We start from the raw sequence: 26,916 nt of genomic DNA, 5'->3' as shown, positions 1-26,916 counted from the left end.
TATGCCTACATGTTTAGTGATTAGGCATGATGATGTGGCATTCCGTCTGCCATGTCATCACTTAATGGATGCGGACTAACAACAGATAGTAAAATGAAACCCAAATTTTTTTCAGGTATCTGGGGGAAAAATGAATGTTAGGTAGTTTTTTGAAAGCGGGCTATATTTCAGGTATTAAAAACTTAATTAAGCAATTTTTTATTTATTCTAACTGGTGTTGTCTACCCGTTGATCAACAATAATAGCTTTATCCATCCATTATAAACATGTCTTTAATTTTAGTTATTTTTTTAAAATTTATTCGTGTGTTTAGTTAGTATAATTTATGTAATGTGTATCTAAACTTTAAAATAGTGGTTATCCCATTACTTGCTATCCCTCTGTAGCATTTTTGGAACCACTATGTGGGATTGACTACGATGATCTAAAATTTGCCACCTATTGTTTGGGAAGAGAATAGAGACACTGATTGCCTAGCGGAATTGGCTATATACTTTATATTGTAATCATTTGCTTTTGCTAAATTTACTGAATGGTTTAGGGAAACTTCATTGCTTTCTTTGTTATCTGTTTATTTGTGTTAGTACATATTTGTGTTGAGTTTTGTGCTAATTGTTTGACCTCAATCATGTGTAAACTGGATCTCCTTTTAAAGGTTAACTATGTTCTACTAACTGCCAAATCATATATTGTGTTGCAGGTCTTACTAGGACCAATGGGCTTGAAGAGTGCTAATCCACTAGAACAGCAGGCAGCGATATTGTCACTGTGCAACTTGATGTCTATAATCCCTGGAGATACATATTTAGAGTTTGAAAAGGTAGACATGTTATTTATATATGTTTCCTCAGATCATAATTCAGCTGGATTCTGTAATCTCTCAAGCTTGTGATTTTCTGATGGATAACCTCACCACATGTTCGTAATGTCAGAATTTGCTAAATCTTCCTGAGCGGTTTGCTCATGATACACTTTCGGAGAATGACATTCAGGTAATTCACATGATGCGCTTTATACTGTCTATTGATTGATATTAATAATATCATCAGTGCAATGTCTTTCATTTGTTGTGATTACTACTTTAAATCTTATTTACTCTACGGGCAATATTATATTTTTTTGTCACATGTTTTCAGATCTTCCATACACCTGAAGGAATGCTTTTCACCGAGCAAGGGGTTTATGTTGCTGAATCTGTTACTGCAAAGAACACAAAACAAGCAAAGGGTCGCTTCCGGATGTATGATGATGAAGATGGCGAGGTACATTATAATTTCTTCCATTTTCTTTGCTCCATTTCCGGGTTTTAGTTAGTTATACTATGCTGTTTCTTTGATCAGGATAATACCCGTTCTAACCATTCAGTGAAGAGAGATCAACCTAGTAGAGAAGCTGCTGGTGCAGGGAAAAAGGATACTGGGAAGGCAGCAAAGAAGGCTGGTAAGTGTTGCACTTCTATTCGTCTTAGTTTTTAGGTTTTGAATTTAAAGTTCACCTAAGCTGCTTTTTACTTATGATGTTATTGTGATTCATTTAGACAAAGGGAAGACGGCAAAGGAGGAGGCAAGAGAATTGCTACTTAAGGAGGAGGCTTCTGTACGTGATAGAGTCCGTGAAATACAGAAAAATCTGTCTCTGATGCTAAGAACTCTTGGAGATATGGCCACTGCTAATTCAGTTTTTGCTCATAGTAGGCTGCCTTCAATGGTATTGGCATGCTGCCTGCTAATCTTTGTTACCATATATTTGATGCTATTTGAATTAACTACAATCAGTCTGAATTTAAAACAATTAAGATGCTCATCTGTTATTATTACAGCTAAAGTATTCCTTACATTATTTGAGCAATCTTTCCTCATTGTCTTAGCTTTTGTGGTCGAGTTAGGTCTAGTCCATTTTTAATATGTTACCAAAGCCTATCTCGTCTTTATGTTGTGGGGTTATGGGTAAATATTCAGTCCTGTAACTATCACATATCAAATATCTAGTCATAGGCAAGTAGTCCATTTAAAACTTCTGCAATACTTGCCCTTTGAGCTAGTTTTTGGTGCTGATTTTGGCCCACTCCATTTCTAATTCCGTGCTTTTCATTTTATATATATATATATATATATATATATATATATATATATATAATATGTGTGTGTGTGTTATGATTATATATGGCTGTGATTCTGGGTCCAAACCTTGTGTCAGGTCAAGTTTGTCGAACCGTTGATGCGATCGCCTATTGTAAGTGATGAGGCTTTTGAAACCATGGTGAAGTTAGCAAGATGCACTGCTCCCCCTCTATGTGATTGGGCCCTTGACATTTCCACTGCTTTGCGTTTAATTGTGACTGATGAAGTTCATCTTCTGTTGGATCTAGTTCCATCAGTTGCTGAAGAGGAAGCCAATGAAAGGCCACACGGCCTTTTTGAGCGAATTTTAGATGGCCTATCTATTTCTTGTAAATCAGGAGCACTTCCTGTAGATTCTTTTTCTTTTATATTCCCAGTAAGCAATTATACTTTCAAATGCAATTTAATCACTGTACCAAGGCTTCTATGTTCCTAACTATGATTCTCTACAGATAATTGAGCGAATTCTTCTGTGCTCTAAGAAAACAAAATTTCATGATGATGTGCTTCGGATATTTTATTTACACCTTGATCCTCATCTACCTCTTCCCAGGATTCGAATGTTATCGGTACTTCTCCAACATTTTATGCTTTATTTAGTATTCTCTTATTTTACCAATTGCCTGATTAATTTTCTTTTCTGTAGGTACTTTACCATGTACTTGGTGTTGTTCCAGCTTATCAAGCATTGATAGGACCTGCACTAAATGAGCTGAGTCTTGGTTTGCAACCTGCTGAAGTTGCTTCTGTGTGTATGCTTGACTCTATTTGCATTGTCCAGTTGTGTTTTGACTCTTTGTAAGAATGCTAATGTTATCTCTCAATTTCTAATTTTATAGGCACTTAATGGAGTTTATGCAAAAGATGTTCATGTAAGAATGGCTTGCTTGAATGCGGTCAAATGTATCCCTGCTGTTGCTAATCGTTCTCTACCTGAAAACGTTGAGGTTGCAACAAGTATATGGATAGCATTACATGACCCTGAGAAGGTTTGAACATTTTTCACTGGAAACTTATAGCTCAAGGTTTCTCCTTTAGTTTCCCTTGTCCACAAAGAGTAAACTAGTATTTTTAAAAATTATGATATGATGTCTTTGCCTTTTATTTTTGTTAAATTTATATATATAGTTTTTTATATTTTGATGTCTTTTCTCTCTGCTGTAGTTATCTGTCATTGAGAGACAGCTTGTATTTTAACTCTTAATATATAAATATATTTCAGCTGTGTGTGTGTGTGTGAGATGCCCAAGTATTATTATCAAATATATCATAGTCTCAACTAATTTCAATCCAATTTCACTTTAGATTGTTGTTTTCTTGTAATACATTGATATTTAATTTTGCTTTTGCCTTTTCTGTGGGTCTCCTATATATTCTTAGCCCATTTCTTTTAGAAAGACAATAAAAATTCATTGAAAATGGTCAAATCCAGAGAGCTTATATCCTGGGCATGTGTAAATTGAACACTCTTGCAAGCAAAACAATGATAGCGAGGGAAGAACCAAGAGAATGCTGAGTGCTGACATAAGGAATCAACTGTTCAATTCATCTGACGATTGTTTCTGAGGTTGAAATTGGGGATTGCTGATGTAGACTGCTCCCTCTGTCCCTATTTATAAGACCCTTTCAGAAAATTGTTTGTCCCTTTTTATAAGACCCTTTTCTAATTTCCAAATACATTAAATATTTTTTTTCCTAAAGTACCCTTTTTCTCCCGTATTAGGATTGGAGAATATATAGCCTCAGATTACTGTTCTCACTCATCTACATTAATTATTCTCTCTCCAAACATTATTAGATGAGAAGTAATTAAGTAGAAAGAGAGAGATGATTAATTTAAAAAGTAATAAGGGTAATTTTAGAAGAACCATACAAATAATTGACAAATTTAATGTGATTAACTAAATTAACTACTTTTCTTGAGGGGTGTGAATTAGTTGAAAGGGTTTTATTAAAATGGGCAGAGGGAGTATTAGAGATTAAAGATATAGCTAAGTTTACATTCCCAAATTACCTAGAAAATCTATGTTTAATTATTTATAGATCCAATTGTTAAGAACTCAACTGACTGGACCTGTAAATGGCTGAATTAATTATTTTTGACTGACCTGGTCTTGGACTTCATTTAATTGGCACACGAAGAAGGCTTTTTTATTTTCCATCAAATCAGAATGTTTTGGTAATTATACATGCACCTGATTTATAAAGTCATGAAATACTGTTCCACATTATGCTTAAGTTATATTCTTGGTTATGTATTCTTTTCATTATGGTACAATTAGGTTTTCATTTACTTTGTATTGCTTCAGTAGCTTTTGCTGATCGAGCTTGGTTATTTTGTACTGTTTTCTATTTTTTTTATTATGTTCATTTAATTTTCTTTAACTCGAACTATATTAAGATAGCAAATTTACTATTTTCAACATTTCAGTCAGTTGCTCAAGTGGCGGAAGACATATGGGATCATTATGGGTTTGATTTCGGAACCGATTTTTCTGGACTTTACAAAGCACTTGCTCACATTAACTACAATGTTCGTGTGGCAGCTGCGGAAGCATTAGCTGCTGCCTTGGATGAACATCCAGATTCTATACAAGTATGTCTGATTTATAATTTTCACTTTGTTGCTATGTGTTTTTGGTCTCATGATTTACTGATAATTTTCAGGAGTCCCTTTCCACTTTATTTTCGTTGTATATTCGGGACATGGGTGTTGGAGATGTCAATGTTGATGCTGGTTGGCTGGGTAGGCAAGGAATAGCTTTAGCATTACATTCTGCTGCTGATATTTTGGGGACGAAAGACTTACCTGTTGTCATGACATTTCTAATATCAAGAGCACTGGTAAATTTTTACTGACATTTATTTTTTGATTTTCATTATAATCCTGGAACTGAAACCTATTATCATTTGGAATCAACATCTTTTGTAAGAACTAATATATGACTCAAAAATGAAAATATTTTTCACTGTTGAGATAATCATAATTTGTTATCCAGTTAATATTTGATATTACTTATTGTTGTCTCCATCCATTTTTTTTCTGTTCAGTGCGAATTGTGCACAATTGAGCTTATTTCAGACGAATATAGCAATAATTTTGCGGTGAATTTTCAATTTTTGCCTTACAAGGTTCATTCATCAACGTAGAATAAGAATTTTCTTGGGGTGAATATATGATGGACAACAGTGTTATTTAAGGTTCATTGATTGCATATCAGGGTATTAGGGATTCATCCATGTTCCTAGCAAAATGTTGTGCCACATAAGTAACCCATACCTCATGGTTCATACCAAATTGTATTGTAAATCATGCAACCCATTCTAGGAGTGAGCAATGTGCTCTCTCCACCACAAAAAAATACATATCCTTGAGTAATTAGGGATTGAATTCTACTGTTATAAAGGTTGACAGACTACTAAACAAAAGGGAAACTTGGATGTTGAAACAAACCACTATAAACACCTAAATATGATAATCCTTAGCCCATATTCAACACAGGTTCAGGAAGGTGCAATAAAATGTCCCTTGTCTTCAAATGAAATGAGATAAATTAAAAACTTTTTAATGCTTGATACTCTCAATAATAGATGTTAATGTTACGAAATAAAAGAATCCGCTTAAAGTTGAAAGTAAACGAGAATGTTTAGGTAATCTGATCAACTCTTTTGGTTGTAGTGTGCTTTGTATCGATGCTGTCTGTGAACTGTTACCTTCATCTATAGGGTAACTTTTCTACCAAACGTTTGACTTTGGGGATTGATTTCATTTGCAGGCTGATCCGAATGCTGATGTTAGAGGCAGAATGATTAATGCTGGTATATTGATCATTGATAAAAATGGAAAAGATAATGTCTCATTGTTATTCCCTATCTTTGAGAACTACTTAAACAAAACTGTGAGTTCCTTATCATTTGGGAGATTGATCTGCTGGATACTCGTCCTATTGTTCTTTTCTTTCTTTGTAGTTTGGCCCTTCAAACTTTTTTAAGAGTTGTATGTGATGCTTTATTAATAGATTTTCCCTCAATGTCTTAGGCTCCAGATGAAGAAAAATATGACTTGGTTCGTGAGGGTGTGGTTATCTTCACTGGAGCTCTGGCAAAACACTTGGCAAAGGTTAGTATTAAAGTTTGTTCCTCGTTTCCTAATTTTGGTAGCTAGTTGAATTTTAAAACTTTTGCTATTATTTATATTCCTTTTGGAGCAGGATGATCCTAAGGTTCATGCTGTTGTGGACAAATTGTTGGATGTTTTAAATACTCCTTCTGAAGCAGTTCAAAGGGCAGTCTCTGCGTGCTTATCTCCATTAATGCAATCAAAACAAGTATGCAAGAGCATTCTTACATTTAATAATTAATATCTGATGCTTTTACTTCTGATCTCTATGAAAGGAGTGCCACTTAATCAGCATTAATTAAAAAAAAATGGACAAAAAATAACCCTTGTTTGCATATTTATTCTTGCCCCTCTTTTGTTGATTAGGTGGATAGTATGAAATATCGACACAAGCAATAGGTCCAATATAAATAGTTCTTGATGCTTGGTTTAGGATGCATTTATATGGTTGCACATTATTTTACTGAAAGGAACACTGAAACCTGGTGGCAAATTGTTGCAATACAATTCACATGCTTGTTTGGGAGTAATTCATCTGGTTTAAAGTACAAAGTTTGTGCTGTTATGCTAGCTTGTCAGCACCTTACCGGAACATAAATGCATAGTTAATGCTTGAGGTTAATATTGTCTTACATTTTGATGTTTTCTAGATTTACTCAACTGAATTCTTTTGTTATTGGATACTACAACCATTAGGATGATGCAGCAGCTCTTGTTAGTCGGCTGATGGATCAAATGATGAAAAGTGAAAAATATGGAGAACGGCGTGGGGCTGCTTTTGGACTTGCAGGATTGGTTAAGGGATTTGGTATCTCCTGCTTGAAAAAGTATAGGATTGTGATTACACTTCAAGAGAGTCTTGCTGAAAGGTTGGAGAGTTTATTGTTAACATATTTTTTTTCTTTTTAAACACTGCTTATTTTCTAAATTTTATGATGTGTATGGAATTGAAAAAAAAATCAGTCTGTCATTTTTTAAATTGGACTTCTGACCATCAAAATATGAGAGAAGGGAATTTACCTACATTATTTTTTTTTGTTTTTAATTTATTTTTGAACTGTAGGAATTCTGCAAAATCTCGTGAAGGAGCTTTACTTGGATTTGAGTGCCTTTGTGAAACACTTGGAAGAATATTTGAACCGTAAGTTGCCAAGTATTTCGTCCCTAAAATTATTGATTTTAAATGTAGTTTTTATTTTTATATTGTGTGTTTTTTAATTATTTTCACAATTATTGTGTTCAGGTACGTGATTCAGATGTTACCATTACTTTTGGTTTCGTTCTCTGATCAAGTTAATGCAGTCAGGGAAGCAGCTGAATGTGCTGCCCGTGCAATGATGTCTCAACTCAGTGCTCAAGGAGTGAAGCTTGTCCTTCCGTCTCTCTTGAAGGTTATAAACATGGATTACCATTATGATTGAGGAAACATTTTGTCTGCTCCAGATAAACAAAATGTGTTTGATATGCACTTTTAAATCTGCAATAGTATACGTGGTTTGAGTTGCCAAAATGCAAATTTGTTATTGTTTTGTAAAAGTGTAAATTGTCATTGTGATGCTTGGGTGCTTTACTCCTGTCATCATCTTTTATAGATTCAAAATCTTGACTTGAAGTAATTGATTGATATTATCGGCATGAAATGTTTAAATCCACCCTTCCCTCCCTTTTGATTTTAAACTATATATTAATAAGATGCCTGATCACAGCAAATCCTATATTTGTAGACATTAGGATACTGCACTATTGATATACTTAATGGGAATTCTTGTGCTACTTCAACGACCTCTTGTAAAATCTCGTCAAATTCCTTGCACTCAGGGTTTTGAATATAGAGATTTCTTTAGTTTTTGGTTTCTAAATAAACTTTAATGTCTTTTGCAACTTGTAATCTGAAGGAGAGTATGGTAGTGATATGTTTCTCAAATCTCAATAATCCAACTGTGCTAAATGCGGCTTGAGTTGTCAATCTGACAATTACTATGCCTCTATTTCGATGAACTATAGATATGACAATTACTATGCTTCTATTTCGATGAACTATTGCATAGCTAATCTATTTGTTCAGGGTCTTGAAGATAAAGCTTGGAGGACAAAACAAAGTAGTGTACAACTACTTGGTGCTATGGCATACTGTGCTCCTCAACAGTTGTCTCAGTGTCTCCCTAAGATTGTTCCCAAATTGACTGAGGTATAATATGAAGCAAACATTACTTTTTACTTCTAAATTCCTTTTAAGCTATAAATTGCATTACCTTAACCCATCTCACTATTTGAAGGTTTTGACTGATACACATCCTAAAGTCCAGTCAGCTGGGCAGATGGCCCTTCAACAGGTTTGTCTTGACTTATGAACTATTCTATCCATTTGATTCCTGTTTCTGTGATTAATATTTTTAATTTTCATGTTTTTTTCCAGGTTGGGAGTGTGATAAAGAATCCAGAAATATCTGCTCTTGTCCCTACTCTACTTAAGGGACTTAGTGATCCTAATGAGCATACAAAATATTCCCTTGATATTCTTCTTCAAGTAAGGTTAACGGAAATTACCTTGTTGATTTTGTTTAGTTTTATACTTAGTTACCTAATATGTTTTTGGTTGGTTGCAGACAACCTTTGTTAATTCAATTGATGCCCCTTCACTTGCATTATTGGTACCGATAGTACATAGAGGTTTGAGGGAAAGGAGTGCTGACACTAAAAAGAGGGCTGCACAAATAGTTGGAAACATGTGTTCCTTGGTTACAGAACCAAAGGATATGATTCCATATATAGGATTGTTGCTTCCTGAAGTAAAAAAGGTAATTCCATATAATGCTGCTTTTACTTTTGTTTCATTGGCCTTGGTTTCTTCTCATTTCATGCATGTATTATAAGAGCAGGTTCTTGTGGATCCTATCCCTGAAGTTCGGTCAGTTGCTGCTAGAGCCATTGGATCCCTTATAGGAGGAATGGGCGAAGAAAATTTCCCTGATCTTGTCCCATGGCTGTTTGACACATTGAAGTCTGATAATAGTAATGTTGAACGCTCTGGAGCAGCTCAAGGGCTGAGTGAGGTCAGATTTTTTCTTTTAATAGGTTTTACTTTTTAAGGCCTTTGGAATTTCTTATAGTTACACTTGGCTTCTGATTTGGTATGACCAAGGCAAAAAACATGATTTCTTTGTTGGGTTGGCAGAGAAACCTTGTAACAAAGTTGAGTGTAAACCTCGAATAAATAATGTTAAGAAGGATAGAGAATCATTTGTTTGGCAAGTTGCAAATAATTTTTTATGGCTGAAAAAGTTACTAGTTAGCTTGTAAATTAGAGGAACTTTCAATTATGCGAATGTTTGTGGTCTTTTATTGAACCCTATACATGGAAACTATATATACTTTTGATCAGAAAAATTATAATACTAAGATAGTGGGTTTGTTAAGTAAGCTGGGTATTTATAGTAGAACTGGAAACTGACAAGAATCGTGGATGACTATTTGAAACATATTGGTGGTATTCTGGTGTTAGAATAGAACTACTTTAATGTGTTATTTTCTCTGTAATTGTTGTGCTTTTTCAAGTCTGTTAGTTTCAAGTCAGCTCTCGTGCTTATAGGTTAGTTAGCTGCTAGTTTGTTGTTTGACAGCTGGCGAGTTAGTTATATCTGATCTTTACACTGCAGCTCAAAACATCACTCAGTGTGAAAATCATTTTTACCAATTAACAAATAATAGCTTTTCATTTTTTATGAATTCATCAAACTCTCTGATTCTCATTGAAAGATATCACCATTCTTTAAGGAGACCATTTTACCATATTTTTTCTTTTGACTTGGTATTCATTTACAGGTCTTAGCTGCTCTTGGGATTGAGTTCTTTGAGCATGTACTTCCTGATATTATTCGTAATTGCTCCCATCAAAAAGCATCTGTACGAGATGGATACTTGACCCTGTTCAAGGTAAATAGTGAAAGTGCAATAACATTCACAAATCACATTGGAATTTTATAAGATTATTTTTATAGACTTTCTTTAATCATTTTTCCAAAATATTCTTGTAGTATTTGCCACGGTCATTAGGAGTCCAGTTTCAAAACTATCTTCCCCAGGTGCTGCCTGCTATTCTAGATGGTATGATATTAATTTTTTGAGGGTTAATTTATGTGCTATTATTGCTATTTCTTGGCTTGTTATCTTTGAAAATATACTATGTTTACTTTTTATTAATGTTTTATAGGTCTTGCTGATGAGAATGAATCTGTACGAGATGCTGCCCTAGGAGCTGGCCATGTCCTGGTCGAGCATTATGCAACAACGTATGCTCTATTATATCATTATTTTCTTTGAAATTTTTCTCTATTTTCTCATGTTCTCAGCTCATTGATTTCTAATAACAATTAATCATTTTTTTCCTACAGTTCTCTACCCCTTCTCCTTCCAGCTGTTGAGGATGGCATTTTTAATGATAGTTGGCGTATTCGACAGAGCTCAGTCGAGCTGCTGGGAGATCTATTATTCAAAGTACGTGTTGCTCATTCTAGAGCAGCGCCTTCACAGAACTTGATTTGACTTATGAGCCAATTTATTTGTTTTAGGTTGCTGGAACTTCTGGTAAAGCTTTGCTTGAGGGGGGTAGTGATGATGAAGGTTCTAGTACTGAGGCACATGGACGTGCCATCATTGAGATTCTGGGGCGTGATAAACGTAATGAAGTACTTGCTGCATTGTATATGGTCCGAGCTGATGTTAGTTTGTCAGTACGTCAGGTAATGACTATTATATTTACTTTTTTAGTCAATATAGTTCGTTATTGTTATTGGAATATGCTTAAGAAATGTAATGACTGAATGCATTTTTCTTTTTTGAGGCTGCATTACATGTGTGGAAAACTATTGTGGCAAATACTCCAAAGACTCTTAGGGAAATTATGCCAGTTCTGATGGATACTTTAATTACATCCCTTGCATCATCATCATCAGAAAGGCGGCAGGTCTGTGCTATATCTTTGTCAACCCATTTTTTATCATAGCTTACAGAAATTACATATCCCTATTGCTAATGTAGGTTGCTGGACGATCACTGGGTGAGCTTGTCAGGAAGCTTGGTGAACGTGTACTTCCCTTAATAATTCCAATCTTATCCCAGGGGCTGAATGACCCCAACAGCAGCAGAAGACAGGTTAGACTAGCTTATGGTGTTGGAATATTTTTATTTCTTCCGCATGAATTTTTTTACATTGGTTGTATCATAGATTCAATAGCTCATAACTTGTTATTTGATACAATTATTAATTCTATTGGTTGTAAGGGTGTATGTGTTGGTCTGAGTGAAGTGATGGCAAGTGCTGCTAAGAGCCAGTTGTTGACTTTCATGAATGAACTCATCCCAACTATTCGGACTGCCCTCTGTGATAGGTTTGTGCATTTTATTCTTATTTCACTGTTTGCAGAATTTTTAGACTGCATTATCTGATATTGAGAGGGATATGTTTACAGTGTTTCTGAGGTTCGTGAATCAGCTGGCTTAGCATTCAGCACTTTGTATAAGGTTGTGGCTTTTACTGTATTAAATTTTTAATAGTTTTTGTTAGTGGTGATTAGTGATTAAAATTCAATTATTTTAGTATACCTTATCCCCCAAATTTGGAATGTAGAGTGCCGGAATGCTAGCTATTGATGAGATTGTTCCAACTCTTCTACATGCATTGGAGGATGATGAAACTTCTGATACTGCACTTGATGGCCTTAAGCAAATTTTGAGGTAAAATGTGCAGTGCCATCAATTTCTTAATGTGATGTTATATTATTTGTGCCAATTTCTTGTTTTAAACTAAACCTTTGCATTTTTCCTTTTTTTTAGTGTCAGAACAAGTGCAGTATTGCCTCACATTTTACCCAAACTGGTTCATCCTCCATTGTCGTATGTGTCTTTCGATTTTGACCCATTTGTTCTAGATGATATAGCACTTGTATCTTAAGATTCTTAACTAAGAACTTTCTTGGTACTTGTCCAGTGCCTTCAATGCACACGCTTTAGGTGCTTTAGCAGTGGTTGCTGGGCCTGGCCTTGACTTTCATCTTTGTACTGTGCTTCCTCCTTTGCTATCAGCAATGGGTGATGATGATAAGGTAGACTATGCTCACATAATTTGGAGAGATACTTTTTCAGAATTCAGACATTATGTTTGCATCTTCATGTGACTATTTATGAGTCTTGACCTTTTAGAATGTGGATTGATTTGGATGAATTTTATCCTTTTTTTTGTTGGTTGTTGATATTCTAGGAGGTTCAAACTTTGGCTAAGGAAGCCGCTGAAACAGTGGTCTTGGTTATTGATGAGGAAGGTATTGAGCCACTCATATCAGAGCTTGTCAAAGGTGTTAATGATAGTCAGGTAATTTTCTTTTAATAACTGGTAGAATTTAATGCCCTTCATCTATCTCCTAGATGCCCTTCCTACAGTTTATTCTCCTTTTGATGATGTGTCTACAGGCTGCTGTCAGAAGATCTAGTTCATATCTGATAGGATATTTCTTCAAAAATAGCAAGTTATATCTGGTTGATGAAGCTCCAAACATGATATCTACTCTAATCATTTTGCTAAGTGATTCTGATTCATCTACGGTTACTGTAAGTGCTGGAGTTGTTGATATTATACATAGATCCTCTATATAGTATATTGTTATAATTTTCTTTTCATTAGGTTGCATGGGAAGCTTTGTCAAGGGTCATTATTTCAGTACCTAAGGAGGTGCTGCCTTCTTATATAAAACTTGTCCGTGATGCCGTGTCAACATCCCGAGATAAGGAACGAAGGAAGAAGAAGGTGAGGCTGTTACTATTAAACTTATTCCTATCTGGGACTTTCAGATACTTTTTAGGTTCCTAATTGCTAATTTGCACATATTGAGTGTTATTGTTCTGCAGGGAGGACCAGTTATCATACCTGGATTTTGTCTTCCAAAAGCACTTCAGCCTATATTGCCAATTTTTCTCCAAGTACTCTTCTTTTCATTCAATTGAAATTTCTGCATTTTGTATGATCATTCCATGTTTTGCAATCCAGTTGCATGCTTACCATTTTAGCATTCTTTGTGGAACATTGCAGTTGATTGTATTCTTATAGTAATGATATTCTAGTCTCCTTTAAAAGCAGTGAAAAGTTGTATGTTATTGCTGTTGTCAGTTTTTACTCATCTGTGGTCTTGCAGTTCCATTGTCTCATTGTTCAGTCTTGTCTCCCCAGTCACTCCTGCTGAGTGAAAAGCACAATTCATCTTACCATTTTGTGGGCAACTTTTACATGGGGTTTTCATCAAATTTCATGCATTATTTTTCATCTGGCTTTGATATCATTTATGTACAATTTTTAAATAATACTACAAATATGCTGAATGTTTTCTTTCCTACAGAGTTTAAATTTTTTATCTATATTGCATTGCTTGCTTCTTAGTCTTACATTGTGTGTTATAGATAAAGTTGGAAGATTTACACATAAAATTCATTCTCCAAGTTATACTTTTTGCACACAGGGTCTCATTAGTGGGTCTGCTGAATTGAGGGAGCAGGCGGCTCTGGGACTTGGCGAACTGATAGAAGTGACTAGTGAACAATCACTCAAGGAGTTTGTCATCCCAATAACAGGGTATATAATAAAAAAAGTTGTTGATGTAGATTATTTTTCTATTTTTTCACATTTTAGCACTCAAGGAATTTCATATTTTAGCATAGCAAGCTCTGATGTGTTATGATATCATTTTAAAATTTAATATTTCCGTCAATGTTTTGGTCTCTTATTTCAGTACATTAACTGAACCAATTCATTGGTAGTTGTATGCTTTTGCTGACACTAAAGATTTGTCTTTGACATTTTCTATGTTTAAGAAACTTTCAATAAATTAGCCCAGTCTTGCAATCTGCATTTTTTAAAGTTGCCTTACTTGCAGTCACCCCTAGCCCACCTTAGTTGTGGCAATGCGGCCTCTTTAGGGATGCCTTAATTGCAGCCTCAAGGGCGGTGGTTTAGTCCCACATCAACTAGACATGTGGCTTAAATAGAGCTTATAAAACTTGGGCAGTCCTCACCTTAGAATCTAGTTTTGTGGGGTTGAGTTAGACCCTAAGCCCTTAAATCCATGACGGGTATTAGAGCCAGTTTGACCAATAGGTTTATTTTTCTCAAGGCTCTAGGTGAGGTAGACGTTTGATTGTCCATGCTTTATACTCAAATGAGATGCTGTATTTTATCATTTATTATTTTGGGACATAAATTTTATACATTCTGACTTTGCCAATCTTGTTTGTCATAGGCCTCTTATCCGTATAATAGGTGATCGATTCCCATGGCAAGTGAAGAGTGCCATCTTGTCTACTCTAACTACAATGATAAAAAAGGGTGGAATCTCCCTGAAGCCTTTTCTTCCTCAGCTGCAAACAACATTTGTCAAGTGTCTACAGGATAGTACAAGGTTTGAGATAATAAACGCTCCCTGTTTCTTATTTTCATCTGCATGTATTATTTAGGAAAGCATGCAACATACCCCGTTGAACTTTGACTCATGTAGATTTGATTTCCTGGTTTTTAAATATGCAAATCACCTTTCAACTTCCCACAATGACAAAAATTGCCGTCTTTTTAGTAAATCATGCAATTAAATATTTGCAGGATTTATCACATGACTTGCTAACAACACCAATATTAGTGGGGAAATTTCAAATGGATGGAATATAGTAAAAACTTCAACATTCAGTTATGCCGTAATTAAAGGGGAGAGACTGATTTAAGGGAATTACTAACATTTTTAATATATAAAGATTTGTATTCTCATTTATTATCAAATAATTTATTAAGAAGATTAAGATACAAATGTAGAGATAAGAAATCCTCATGGGAAGAAGACGTCACAATAAAAACTAAAAGGAAAAAAACAGAAACCGACACTTTTTCTGACTGTTGTGGCAGGGGAATGTTGGCCAGCAATCTCTTAACATAATCTCTTCTATATTTTATTATTCTTGCTTATTAGATTAGATGGGGTACGAAGTTTTTGCTTATTAGATTAGATGTGACTGCAGAACTGTTCGTTCTAGTGCTGCCCTGGCGCTTGGGAAGCTCAGCGGACTCAGTACCAGGGTTGACCCTTTAGTTAGTGATTTGCTGTCAAGTTTGCAGGTGATTTCATTACTTCTATTTTGGCTTAAGCTGATGCAATACTGTGAATCTAACATCTTAGTATTGCTGAATGTTACCTGTCCAATACAAAACTGTTGGAATTTGAATATTTAGGGATCAGATGGTGGTGTTCGTGAAGCTATTCTGACTGCTTTGAAAGGTGTCTTGAAGCATGCTGGGAAGAATTTGAGCTCTGCTGTTAGAACTCGTTTTTACAGTATTCTCAAGGATTTAATTCATGATGATGATGATAGAGTTCGAACATATGCTTCTAGCATATTGGGTATCTTGACACAGGTTTGTAGACTATTGAATGGATTTGTACTTACTGACATGTTTCTGTTTCCTCTAATCTTTCCTTATTTGAATCACTATAATATGTCACTTCCATTTTGTTCGATTTTTTTTTTTAATTTTTAATGATTCATTTTGATATTGTTGCTAGATTATGTTATTACATTTGCTTTCATTTCCTAGATTTATCGCAGATGCTTAATTCTACTTTACTGTTTGATTTTGTTTTTATAATGTTTTATTGAATGTTGTGTAACTATAACTCCAGTACCTTGAAGATGTTCAGCTAACAGAGCTGATTCAAGAACTGTCAAGTCTAGCTAATTCATCAAGCTGGCCACCTAGGCATGGTTCCATCCTTACAATTTCTTCCTTACTTCATTACAACCCAGCAACAATTTGTTCGTCTTCCTTGTTCCCAACTATTGTAGATTGCCTCAGAGACACCCTGAAGGATGAGAAGGTATGTTAATCCTCAATTAGTTTTGGTAGGCTAAGTTTCTGAAGTAGGCAGTTTAATTCTGCATTTGGAAGTAAATAAGAAGTTTTTTTTGTACTAATTTCAAATTTGGCAGTTATATGTTATGATGTGATAGTTATAGTGATATATAGGTTGTGTGAAACTTGTAGATGGCAATTAAGGTGTCAGATTTTTATTTCTGGTGTTTTTAAGGTGGAAACTCTTTCTCTGGGAAAACCCTATGTTTTTTATGTTTGATCTCAAATCTGGCCTAAGATCCAGATTATTTCTATAATTTTTTCAGAATTTATTGTGCTTATTTTTGAAGTCTAACAAGTTCCCATTTATATTGCTATTGTCTGATTTTATTCAATTTTTCCATAAAACAGTTCCCTCTTCGCGAAACTTCAACCAAGGCATTGGGAAGGCTCCTTCTTTATAGATCTCAGGTGGATCCTTCTGACACACTGCTTTACAAAGATGTTCTTTCATTGCTAGTTTCATCCACACATGATGACTCCAGTGAAGTTAGAAGAAGGGCATTATCTGCTATAAAAGCTGTTGCCAAGGTATGTGCTTGAACAGCTTGCCTTGACCAAGATATCACCTGTAGAATTATATGGTTGAAAATTTACATGGTCTACATTCCTGCAACATTACAGGCCAATCCTTCAGCCATTATGTCACTAGGCACTATTGTTGGTCCTGCATTAGCGGAGTGTATGAAAGATGGAAATACTCCGGTTAGACTTGCTGCAGAACGATGCGCTCTACATGCCTTTCAACTAACAAAGGGTACTTTCACCTGTATTCTGTTATATGCTCGTTATCTTTTTGTTGATATTTTTGTTGGGCAAGGTTGATTATGATTATGTTCTCAACATATATCTGTCTTTGACCATTGAATAAATAAGATAAATGATGTGCAAGAGTCTAGTCTTGAAGGTGTAAGCAATAATCAAATGCTAATCAAAGATTTTTTGAATTTTAATTTTCTGGCTGACACTTGTTGCAGCATATAGTACTTCTGACAAGTTGAATGATAGTCTTGTGAATGAAAGAGATTGGTGTTTTTTCATGACTTTGAGAAGTTCTGTAAGCTGATGACTTGTGTTTAAGTAGAAGTAAAACGGCGTATATGGGTTGTTAGTTTAGTATGAGGTGCATTAATTCTTCTTAATGATGAAACTTAACGACCATGGCTTTTACAAATCACACGCTTTAAATATCTTGGGTCCATCATTTAAACAATGGAGAAATAAAGGGTGATGTAAAGCATAGGATTCAAGTGGGTGGATGAAATGGAGGAGTGCCTTGAGTGTTTATCTGCAACAAAAAGGTGCCACTCAAGCTTAAGGGAAAATTTTACTGTACAGCTATTAGATATTTCTGCATTTATTTTCCTCTGTACATTTCTTTCAGAACCCCAGTCAGTTCTTGCTTCAATCTGTTTCTAAACTAGTCAGGCTTGAAATAACTTGTTACTCCAAAACAGCCATCTATATAACACTTAACACTTAAGTGCCACTCTTTCTGTTACAGCTTTCCGTGTCAACAAAAAACCTCTTCCAAAATTTATATGTTTAATCTTACTATCAAAGCATAGATCATCTATGAAAATCTTAAGTTTCGGCTGATATCAACATTTTTAATATCACAACTGTATATTATTGAATAGGTTTTCCTTTCTGTCTACTGGAACAGGATATTAGATTTAACCACTGATAGTTGTTATGGAGATACTCTCCTAACTCTCTTTTGTGTTTTCCAGGTTCAGAAAATGTTCAAGCAGCACAGAAGTATATCACTGGCTTGGATGCTAGGCGCCTATCCAAGTTTCCTGAATATAGGTACTTATATAATCAAATATGAATTTCTATAGAATGATCATTTCAATCTTACCCAATGCAAGTACCAAATCCTGTATATTCAGGGAAGAAAAGAAAATGATAATAATCTGACATGCAACTGGTAAAAAAGTTCTTTTAGGTCCAGATGAGATTCAAAAATCCACTTTTAACTTAAAACAAGTCAGAAAATGAAGAAAAATTCTTGATGCATTTTAGCCTATTCATTTATTGATAAGCAGCTGTCAATGCAAATTTGAGTCACTTTGCATTGATCTGCTTTTAAATGGGGCGGAGATCAAACAACGTGCACTCTTGGTGAAACAAGGCAACCTGGCTACCTAATGTTCTATCTATTACCCTTGCAACCCTGTTGAGGAACAAGGAAAGTAGAGAGAAAATAATTAAATGTAGAAATATAGGAATAGGGAAGGAAATGTCAAAAGCTTATCGCTTGTATTTTTTCCCAGAAAATAAAATTTAAAAAATTGATTAGAAGATACTGAAATTATAGGTTAATTTTCAAACTTGATTTACAAAACATGAAGATGCAAAATTACTTGAGTACTCTATTACTAGCATAGATAAACTTTGTTGATTTTTACAAAAAAAAAAAAAAAAATCAGTATAAAAAAATAATTACTCATCTTAACTAAGTTCTGTTAAATATCAGAAACTCTAAATTACCAATAAACGTTTCGGTAGTTTTTTACTGGTTTTGTAAGTAATGTCTGAGCTTAAGCCAACAACCCATGCACAAACATGTTATTGATAAATCTCTCGTGTTTACTGTTGTGCAGTGATGATAGTGACGACAGTGACGAAGATACCTCAAGTAGCTAAGTAGTTTGTCTTTTATCAAGTGGTGTCCTTCCCTTTCTTATCTGGTCAGAATACAGAATTCTCGTTGATAACCAAATTTTTGGTGGCACAGTTATATAGTCAAAATATATAGATATACGCAATTTGAGGCACCTTACCCAATTTTTTTCGGCTTGGGTATTTGATTACGTCTATAATTGTAAATTAGATGAGGCGAATTATTTGTATACTAGAGATTTTTACTCAATCAATTTTGGTGGTAATATATTTCTTACTTCAATATTTTGTCCATTCTATGGTGGAATTGCTATCATAGCAGCTAGGCATGACAATGGGTCCCGAATCTGCAGGTCCTGTCCCGAACCCGTTCCGATTTTGACAGAAAAAATTCAAGTTGACCAGGGTTGGGGTTGGGGTTGGGTTTTTTCCGATATCCAAAGTTAGATTCGTGATCGGGGATGAAATTATTAATATTTGAACTGGTTCTGTTAATAATTAATTTATAATAATATCATTACATATACATAACATATTAAAACATGAAATTAATGGATTGAATTTTATGATATAGTTATGATTGGATTTTATGTTGTCATATATAATTTTAAAATATGTTATGGTTGTTATTTAAAATTGTATTTTAGTAGTTTTGATTTTTATTGTCTAATTATTTTTTAAAGCTGTTAATGGAGTATTTACATCAATATGGAAATAATAGGGTTGAGTCTTTTTGTTGTGTTAGTTTAAGGGAAGAAGTTTTAGCTTGTGATCACATCTATTTATTATAAGGAGAATTTGTTGGTCAGTTCAATTTCTGATTTGATATATTGAAATATATGATGCTAATTTTTTTAAGATGTTTTTTTCATTACATTGATTTATCATATGCGAGGGTAGTTAATAGCTCTAACTGAACGGAGGGGTTATTCACGAGATGTGAGCTTAAAAACTGAATATTGGGACACCAGCTGAAATTTAGCAAAAAGTTTTTTCTTCTAAAAGATTAGGTTATTTTTATGAATCTGATAATTTATAGTTTATGATCATCGTTTAGCTGTATTTTTTTTCTTTCAGCTGTTATACTTTTACTATATAAAAATTGTTTTTCTTTTGCTTTCAAACAGAATTAATTATATTTGATCATACATATAATTGATTATTAAATTAATCTAATTTTCAGTTGTTCTAAACACATTATAAATATTGATTTTTGATTGTGTAGTTTTTTTACAAAGATAGGCATGATAATTAAATATTTTTTTCCTGTTATAAACTTATTGTGTACTTTTTTGTTTATTCTCTTTCTATCTTTGTCATGGTTGTAAATTTTTTTTACAATTTAATTGCAAAAAGAAAATACGACGTAGTATCTTGTCAAATAAGTGATAGTTAGGTGCTGTTGTTTTTAATTAGGTAAAATTGTAAATTTGATCTCTTTATTTGACTTAAAATTCAATTTTAGTTTTTCTATAATTTAATTCATAAATTTTGTCCTCCAATTTTTTTCAATCTTGTTATTTTAGTCCATAGTTCTAAAATTGGACGTTGACTATTGTTACTTGTCAACGTTGATCACCAGATGTCATATTTTTATTGGACGTTGATCACCATATGTTACGCGTTTATTGGATGTCAATTTCATGCATTCAATTAACATCAACCTTCAATAAAATCGTGACATTTGACAGTCAATGTAAGGAATTAACCCTCAATGTTCAATTTTAGGATTGAAAATTGAAATAACGAGATTGCAAAGAATTAAGAGGCTAAATTCTTAAATTAAATTAAAGGGAGATTAAAATCAAATTATGAAATAAATAGGAAGAATAAATTTATAATTTTACCTTTTAATTATACCCTGGAATTTATTCACCTTCTAGCATTATTCCTGCAATCCAATCCCTCCTTGCCTTCGAAGGGAGCTCATTACGATAATGACTTAATTGGCATCACCCAATGTTGACCTGTAGTGCTGGTTTGCTTGATTATATACAATAAGATGACTAAAATATCAAATCTAATATTTAGTATTAGTCAAATGAAATGGTGTTCGTTTTTTCTTTTTTCACTTTTTTAAAACAAAATACTTCATTTAACCCATATTATTTCATAATCATAGTGTTCCATAAAATGTATTCATGTCTCAATGGATAAAGCAGGAAGCTGCTTATCTGTCTTTGAAACTTCAATTTAATGATTGAAGACCGAAGGTCGTGCCCTGAGCTGTAGTAATTTTTTTTACTAAAAAGTATTTCTTATATTAAAAAGATAAAATATTCATATATTCACTTTTTTAATTGAAACACTTTATAATATATTTAATGTTTTTTAATAAGTGTCATAAAACATTAGAAAACTTGTTATCAAAGTCTAACTACTATAGCTGCAAATTTAGGGAGTATGATACTAGTTTGTATATGATACGCACTGCACTGACAACTAAAATTTTGTCTTAAATAAAGAATAATTCGAGATTCGCGATTAGAAGTTTACCCGATTTAAATACTCTACTAATTCTCGTATTTGTACTAGTTTCCATGTCATATGGATGGCCGTGCGTTTGTAAAACACATGTTCAAATGGATCTCTCATAAAAACCAGAGAGAAGCCTCCCCAATACGTTGACTAAATGCTTCGATTACGATGTGTTAAAGTCCAAAGCGTAGACAGATTCCAGTGGAGATTTATTTTTATATCTTAAATCACGTCCTATATTTACTTTTTTTATTAGCAAAATGTTTGTCATTAATTATTAATTTTTTAATAAAAAAATTAAATTTTTTTTTTTTCTTTCTCTTAATCATTTAATCCACCTTATATCTCCCATATCTCCTAATAAAGTTACTTTGTTTGTTAAGTAAAGTTAACTACTCAAACAAAAACTCAAAGATATCAATAGCAAACTCTAGCCCAGAACACTCTATTTTAATATAAATTCAAACTGTAATTTATCATTTTATGAAACTAATTTTGCATTTCCAATGAGCGTACTGAGACATTTGATTGCTATTTCTTTTTATAAGAGATTTAATTTATATTTATTTTTTTCACTCGTCCTCTGTAGGATCTCTCATTTAGCTTCTTTCTGTGCCTTAACAGGGTCTAATATTAAAAAAATGATTGCAACAAGAAAAAAGAAAGATAAAATAATGATTAATTTTGTTATTAGTAGACACTTATTTGAGAATCATGAAAGAGAAATTCTACTTCCATTTCATTTTTTCGAGTGTATTTATTATTACTCTAATATCTTTTTTGTCATTATTATTTAAATAATTTTAATCCCAAGTAGATCAAAATTATTGACTCAAGTGACAAATAGACATGAGAGGTGCAATATATAGGCATTCCTCATTTTTTTTCACCACATTTTTTTCAGTTAAGAGAGTAGTAAGAACAAAACAGAGAAAAATATAAGTGATGTTACGGAGAGAAATATAAAATAAAAAAGTATTATAAAAAAGCTATTGTAAGAACATGAGAAGGGGATGTACAAAACCAAAACGAAACATTATTACTCTATAAATGCTACAGTAACAAAAATAACTATTTTTTCTTTTTCATTTTCCATCCGACCTCAGAAAAACAAAGAGCTGAACAACACTAGGTAGTACTACTATTAGATTTTACCAATACACACACTGGTTAATTTTTATTTCTATTAAAAAATAAATACAAAAGGTGAATATATAATTCTTGTTAATTAATTAGAGGCATGGCTACACAGATCATTTGCTTACATAATTTGGCCATAATTTTTTGCCATAATATAGAAAAGTTGCTAGCTATGACAGCCATATTAACTAAAGTTTGACTTTCCTATGAGATTTTGAGATATTTTAAAGACTTGTATCCTTTAAAACAACTATAAGACTAATACTTTATCCAATACTTCGTCACAATTAAAAAAAGAATTTCGTTTCTTATTTTGTAAGAATTAAACTCAATTTTTTTCTCATAAATTCAACGTATATTGTGAATTGACATACATCCATTTATTACATGCAGCTCTCCACCATTTGAGTGCCCACTTGTCAGTTTTTTTTTCAGAGAAAAAAAAAGATAACCAAAGCAAAGGTATAGGGCAGTAAAGGAGGGAAGGCATTATATACGGTTTCAAGGGAAATATTAATGGCAAAGTGTATGGTGGCAGATGCACATTGAAGAAATGCAATAAAAAGGGGATTGTTTTCAGTTGGGTAGGTCTGCGTTTTTATTTTTGCTTTCATTAAGTTTTGAATTTGAGGCCAGCCAGGTCACAACCACAACTTTCTCCTCTCTCCTCAATTTGCTTCAACGTTTGAAACATACGGCATGTTTAGATAGATGATGAAGCTCCATGATCATGCACCATTAATATACATGATGAATGAAATGCAAGCAATCATGATATTGATGCTGAAAGTCCAAGAGGGTCGTCTCTGAGCAGCACCTTAATTAACCCCACCCACCACCCCATCCTCACCATTAATACTATTAAGATAGAGAGAGAAAGAGATCAGGTTTACTCCCCCTTAATTACAAGTCTTTTTCCAACTCTCTTTTCTTTGTTTGCGTTACTATTTGGGTGTGGTATATGGAAAAACCCATGAAAGTCAGATTTACTTTGTGGTGTTTTCTTTGCTAGTAATGGTTTTCCACTTTACCCATTTTCTTTCTTGACACTGAAAGAGAAAAAGATAATGGGTACTGTTGGATGTTCTTGTTCTACTACTCCTCATCCTAGTCATCACCATCATCATCTTCTCCTTGTTATTGGTTTCTTCTTGACCCTTCTTCTTCAAACGGTTGAGGTTGAACCCAGCGCCCTAAATTGCACAAGGTACAGGAAAGTCAGCAGCTTGAGACTCCAAAGGATTCAGAGACACTTGGACAACATTAACAAGCCCCCTGTCCTCACCATAGAGGTAATTAATATGCTAAATATGTGTATGTATCAATGGTTGAAAATGTTAATGAGTATAGACTATATATATATACAAAAAATGTCATTTTTTTTCTTTTTCTATATACTAATAATCATCATTAGAATATTTTCATTGATAAGTACTTGACGATGCTGAATCTTATTATTTCATTCAGAGTCCAGATGGTGATCTCATAGATTGTGTCCATAAAAGAAAACAACCAGCTTTAGATCACCCCCTTTTAAAGGATCACAAGATCCAGGTACGCGTACACCTCCTTCATAATTCAAATCATAAGATATATATGAACCTAATTAACTTCACTACTATTTTTTTTCTTTCTAATTTGATTAATATATGTATAACAGAAAGTACCAACGAAGATGCCAAGGGGTATGAAGAAGGTGAAGAGGATGGAAATTAGGAGTGCACGGCAAATGTGGCATAAAAATGGAACGCGGTGTCCAAAGGGAACGATTCCGGTACGGCGGAGCACGGTGCATGACGTGTTGAGAGCAAAGTCTTTGTTTGACTTTGGAAAGAAACAACGACGGTTTCCTCTTACTCGTCGCCGGAGTGACGCCCCCGATGTAGTCAGCGGCAATGGGCACGAGGTTCGTACGTTTCATTTCAACTACTAGTAAACAATTAAACGCTGCTACCATTCTTTACTCTACATTATTAATTAATTCTCTATTTATGGCTCTATACTACTATCACATTGACTCCCTGTATCGCATTTATTGCATCATTAATTTATTTTCCTTAGGATATCATTTAAGCAAGATACCGAAGCTGTAAATGTCATTTTCATTAAAGGATATCAAATCCACTTTTTTTAAGTTGTGTCGTGTGGGATTACGACATTAGTTAAAAAAATTTTAAAAAATATTTATTTGTAAAGATTATAAGAGAATATAAAAAAATTATGAATAATTTAATTTTATGCATCCGAATAAAAAAATTATTTTTTTAATCAATATTTTAAGGATATTAGTTAGAATTTATCTTAAAAAATATTAAAATTAATAAATTCGTAGTGCATGTTATATGGACAAACATTTTGTGAATTTCAAAGTGTTATTGCAAAATATTGTATAGTTGACTATTCTAAATGTGAAAGTGAAACTCCAAGAAGTGCTAGATTCTTTATTTTTGAATTTCATCATAAATAAGACGTTGGCAATTTATGTCATTGTTATAAATACGTGTCAATATTTTGACCGAGGCGAGGCCCACTAAGCATTTACATCGTCTCGTTTGGTAATTTAATTCTGCAAATATCAAGTTTTTATTTTAAAAAATTGAATTCGTAACGTTTTTTTATATAATAAATAAAAGTTTACAATTTTTTTTATAATTCTGTGTGTATATGTACTATGTAGCATGCGATCGCATACACTGGATCATCACAGGAGGTGTACGGTGCAAAGGCAACAATAAATGTGTGGGAACCTTCGATCCAAGTAGTCAACGAGTTCAGTCTCTCTCAAATTTGGATTCTTTCTGGCTCCTTTGATGGTTCAGATCTCAACAGCATTGAAGCTGGATGGCAGGTATATATTCTGTCTAAATTCAATGTGGAGAAGCTAAGTTTAATTACCAAATAGTGCAGTATATATATATATATATATATATATATATATATCTCTTATATGGTTTTTGGTGGATTATTAAGAAATGTTGGTCTCTAAATCTTTGATTGTTCTACTAGTCAGGTCAGTCCGGAGCTTTATGGTGACAGCAGGCCCAGATTATTCACTTACTGGACGGTCAGCATTCATCTCTCTTTTCTTCATTCTCCTCTTACTCACATCAATCAAGCTTTAAACATGAATTCGCATATAGAACCCGTAATAATGTGTTAATGTCTAGACATTGAATCTTCATTTATCTACATTTTTCAGAGTAAAATATTTTTCCACGGACATTGTTCAATCAAAATTTACTCTCTTGTCCCGTCGTTCTATTCATTAAAATATGATAAAGCGATAGGCTGAATTCTTATTAGATGTTTTAATTAAAAAAAACAAAAAAAAAACTTGCAATACATATACTTCAAAATTAAACCCATGTATTTATTACTCAGAAAACAATTATTGGGATAGTTTGCCCTTGAGTGGAAATTTATAAATTTTGTCTAGTTTTTGGGTGATGCAGAGTGACTCATATCAAGCAACCGGATGCTACAACCTTCTTTGTGCGGGTTTTGTGCAAACAAATGGCAGGATAGCCATTGGAGCTGCCATTTCCCCCATCTCATCTTATGAATCCAACCAATATGACATCACCATCCTCATTTGGAAGGTTAATATTTTTCTTCCACATGCAAATTAATTTAAAGAACATTTGATTTAATTTTCTCCAAATAATTAGCAAATCCAATATATCAATTATATACTCACTTCCTTTTGCAATATTAATTAATTAGGACCCAAAAGTAGGGAATTGGTGGATGAGTTTTGGTGATGGCACATTGGTAGGGTATTGGCCAGAAGAGTTATTCACACACTTGGCCACACACGCCACCATGGTGGAGTGGGGTGGCGAAGTGGTCAACACACGTGCCAATGGGCAACACACGTCCACCCAAATGGGCTCGGGCCACTTTGCTGATGATGGCTTTGGAAAGGCAAGCTATTTTCGTAATCTTGAGATTGTAGACACCGACAATAGTCTTAGCTCGGTGCACAATATCTTAACACTAGCTGAGAACACCAATTGTTATGACATCAAGAGCTCCTATAGTAACGAATGGGGCACATATTTCTACTATGGTGGGCCAGGCAACAATCCTCAGTGCCCATAATGCATGATATCATATCATATTTAATATCTTCATCATGACGTACCTGGCTAGCTTTTCGTTCTAGCACTATTGTTTTGAGTTAGTTCACGTCCAAGTAATATCTTCGTGTTGTTGCATTCTTTGCTTGTACGTAATTATAGAATTATTGTTGTAGAGCCATTTCCATTCTTGTTTCTGCCTTCACTTTTTTGTTTTGTTTCCTTTGGAAGGGATCGAAGGAAAATGTATGTGTTCACGTTCTAGACTTGTAGTCAATAATTAAGCAATTAAGCAATTATTGAATGACTTTCATCTAGTAAATGTCAAGCTTAATTCTGTTTTTTTTTTCCTTCACTTTTATTTTTTCTTTCTTAAATATCCCATAGTTACAAGGAGTGCAATAATTGAATTGA

At 33.7% G+C, this 26,916-nt stretch overlaps 2 protein-coding genes across 2 annotated transcripts in view; both read left to right on the top strand.

Annotated features, from left to right (window-relative positions):
• LOC114400256 (protein ILITYHIA-like) overlaps positions 1-19,093 on the top strand; it is a 29,625-nt gene extending 10,532 nt beyond the window's left edge. The window contains exons 14-60 of the mRNA XM_028362609.1: positions 701-820; positions 933-992; positions 1,137-1,262; positions 1,341-1,440; positions 1,538-1,707; positions 2,197-2,496; positions 2,573-2,689; positions 2,767-2,868; positions 2,960-3,109; positions 4,552-4,716; positions 4,788-4,964; positions 5,897-6,019; positions 6,160-6,240; positions 6,332-6,448; positions 6,937-7,109; positions 7,304-7,381; positions 7,484-7,631; positions 8,306-8,428; positions 8,517-8,573; positions 8,657-8,767; positions 8,847-9,038; positions 9,120-9,293; positions 10,063-10,173; positions 10,275-10,344; positions 10,451-10,529; positions 10,632-10,734; positions 10,809-10,979; positions 11,081-11,203; positions 11,278-11,391; positions 11,521-11,627; positions 11,709-11,760; positions 11,867-11,973; positions 12,073-12,132; positions 12,227-12,341; positions 12,497-12,607; positions 12,706-12,843; positions 12,917-13,039; positions 13,141-13,212; positions 13,746-13,858; positions 14,523-14,681; positions 15,289-15,385; positions 15,500-15,682; positions 15,948-16,142; positions 16,529-16,708; positions 16,802-16,934; positions 17,911-17,989; positions 18,787-19,093. Of these exons, the coding sequence (XP_028218410.1) occupies positions 701-820; positions 933-992; positions 1,137-1,262; positions 1,341-1,440; positions 1,538-1,707; positions 2,197-2,496; positions 2,573-2,689; positions 2,767-2,868; positions 2,960-3,109; positions 4,552-4,716; positions 4,788-4,964; positions 5,897-6,019; positions 6,160-6,240; positions 6,332-6,448; positions 6,937-7,109; positions 7,304-7,381; positions 7,484-7,631; positions 8,306-8,428; positions 8,517-8,573; positions 8,657-8,767; positions 8,847-9,038; positions 9,120-9,293; positions 10,063-10,173; positions 10,275-10,344; positions 10,451-10,529; positions 10,632-10,734; positions 10,809-10,979; positions 11,081-11,203; positions 11,278-11,391; positions 11,521-11,627; positions 11,709-11,760; positions 11,867-11,973; positions 12,073-12,132; positions 12,227-12,341; positions 12,497-12,607; positions 12,706-12,843; positions 12,917-13,039; positions 13,141-13,212; positions 13,746-13,858; positions 14,523-14,681; positions 15,289-15,385; positions 15,500-15,682; positions 15,948-16,142; positions 16,529-16,708; positions 16,802-16,934; positions 17,911-17,989; positions 18,787-18,829 (5,802 nt within the window). The 3' untranslated portion in view covers positions 18,830-19,093. The remainder of the gene's footprint in view (positions 1-700; positions 821-932; positions 993-1,136; positions 1,263-1,340; positions 1,441-1,537; positions 1,708-2,196; positions 2,497-2,572; positions 2,690-2,766; positions 2,869-2,959; positions 3,110-4,551; positions 4,717-4,787; positions 4,965-5,896; positions 6,020-6,159; positions 6,241-6,331; positions 6,449-6,936; positions 7,110-7,303; positions 7,382-7,483; positions 7,632-8,305; positions 8,429-8,516; positions 8,574-8,656; positions 8,768-8,846; positions 9,039-9,119; positions 9,294-10,062; positions 10,174-10,274; positions 10,345-10,450; positions 10,530-10,631; positions 10,735-10,808; positions 10,980-11,080; positions 11,204-11,277; positions 11,392-11,520; positions 11,628-11,708; positions 11,761-11,866; positions 11,974-12,072; positions 12,133-12,226; positions 12,342-12,496; positions 12,608-12,705; positions 12,844-12,916; positions 13,040-13,140; positions 13,213-13,745; positions 13,859-14,522; positions 14,682-15,288; positions 15,386-15,499; positions 15,683-15,947; positions 16,143-16,528; positions 16,709-16,801; positions 16,935-17,910; positions 17,990-18,786) is intronic.
• Positions 19,094-22,911: 3,818 nt separating this feature from the next.
• On the top strand, positions 22,912-26,824 carry LOC114399430. Its single transcript, XM_028361615.1, has 7 exons — positions 22,912-23,715; positions 23,891-23,977; positions 24,084-24,329; positions 25,101-25,271; positions 25,434-25,487; positions 25,876-26,022; positions 26,147-26,824. The coding sequence occupies exons 1-7, from the start codon at positions 23,491-23,493 to the stop codon at positions 26,522-26,524; spliced, it is 1,308 nt and encodes a 435-aa protein (XP_028217416.1). The 5' UTR covers positions 22,912-23,490; the 3' UTR covers positions 26,525-26,824.
• Positions 26,825-26,916: the final 92 nt, after the last annotated feature.

Source organism: Glycine soja, chromosome 19 (assembly GCF_004193775.1).
Source record: "Glycine soja cultivar W05 chromosome 19, ASM419377v2, whole genome shotgun sequence".
Lineage (NCBI taxonomy): Eukaryota > Viridiplantae > Streptophyta > Magnoliopsida > Fabales > Fabaceae > Glycine > Glycine soja.
The sequence above is the reverse complement of the archived record's forward strand: the minus strand, read 5'-3'. Positions and strand labels throughout refer to the sequence as shown.

Bases quoted from the DNA above. Each gene is read 5' to 3' on its own strand.
- LOC114399430 (XM_028361615.1), top strand. From the start codon at position 23,491: ATGGGTACTGTTGGATGTTCTTGTTCTACTACTCCTCATCCTAGTCAT. The intron at 23,978-24,083 runs GTACGCGTACAC...TATGTATAACAG, and splicing joins TAAAGGATCACAAGATCCAG to AAAGTACCAACGAAGATGCC. The intron at 26,023-26,146 runs GTTAATATTTTT...TTAATTAATTAG, and splicing joins TCACCATCCTCATTTGGAAG to GACCCAAAAGTAGGGAATTG.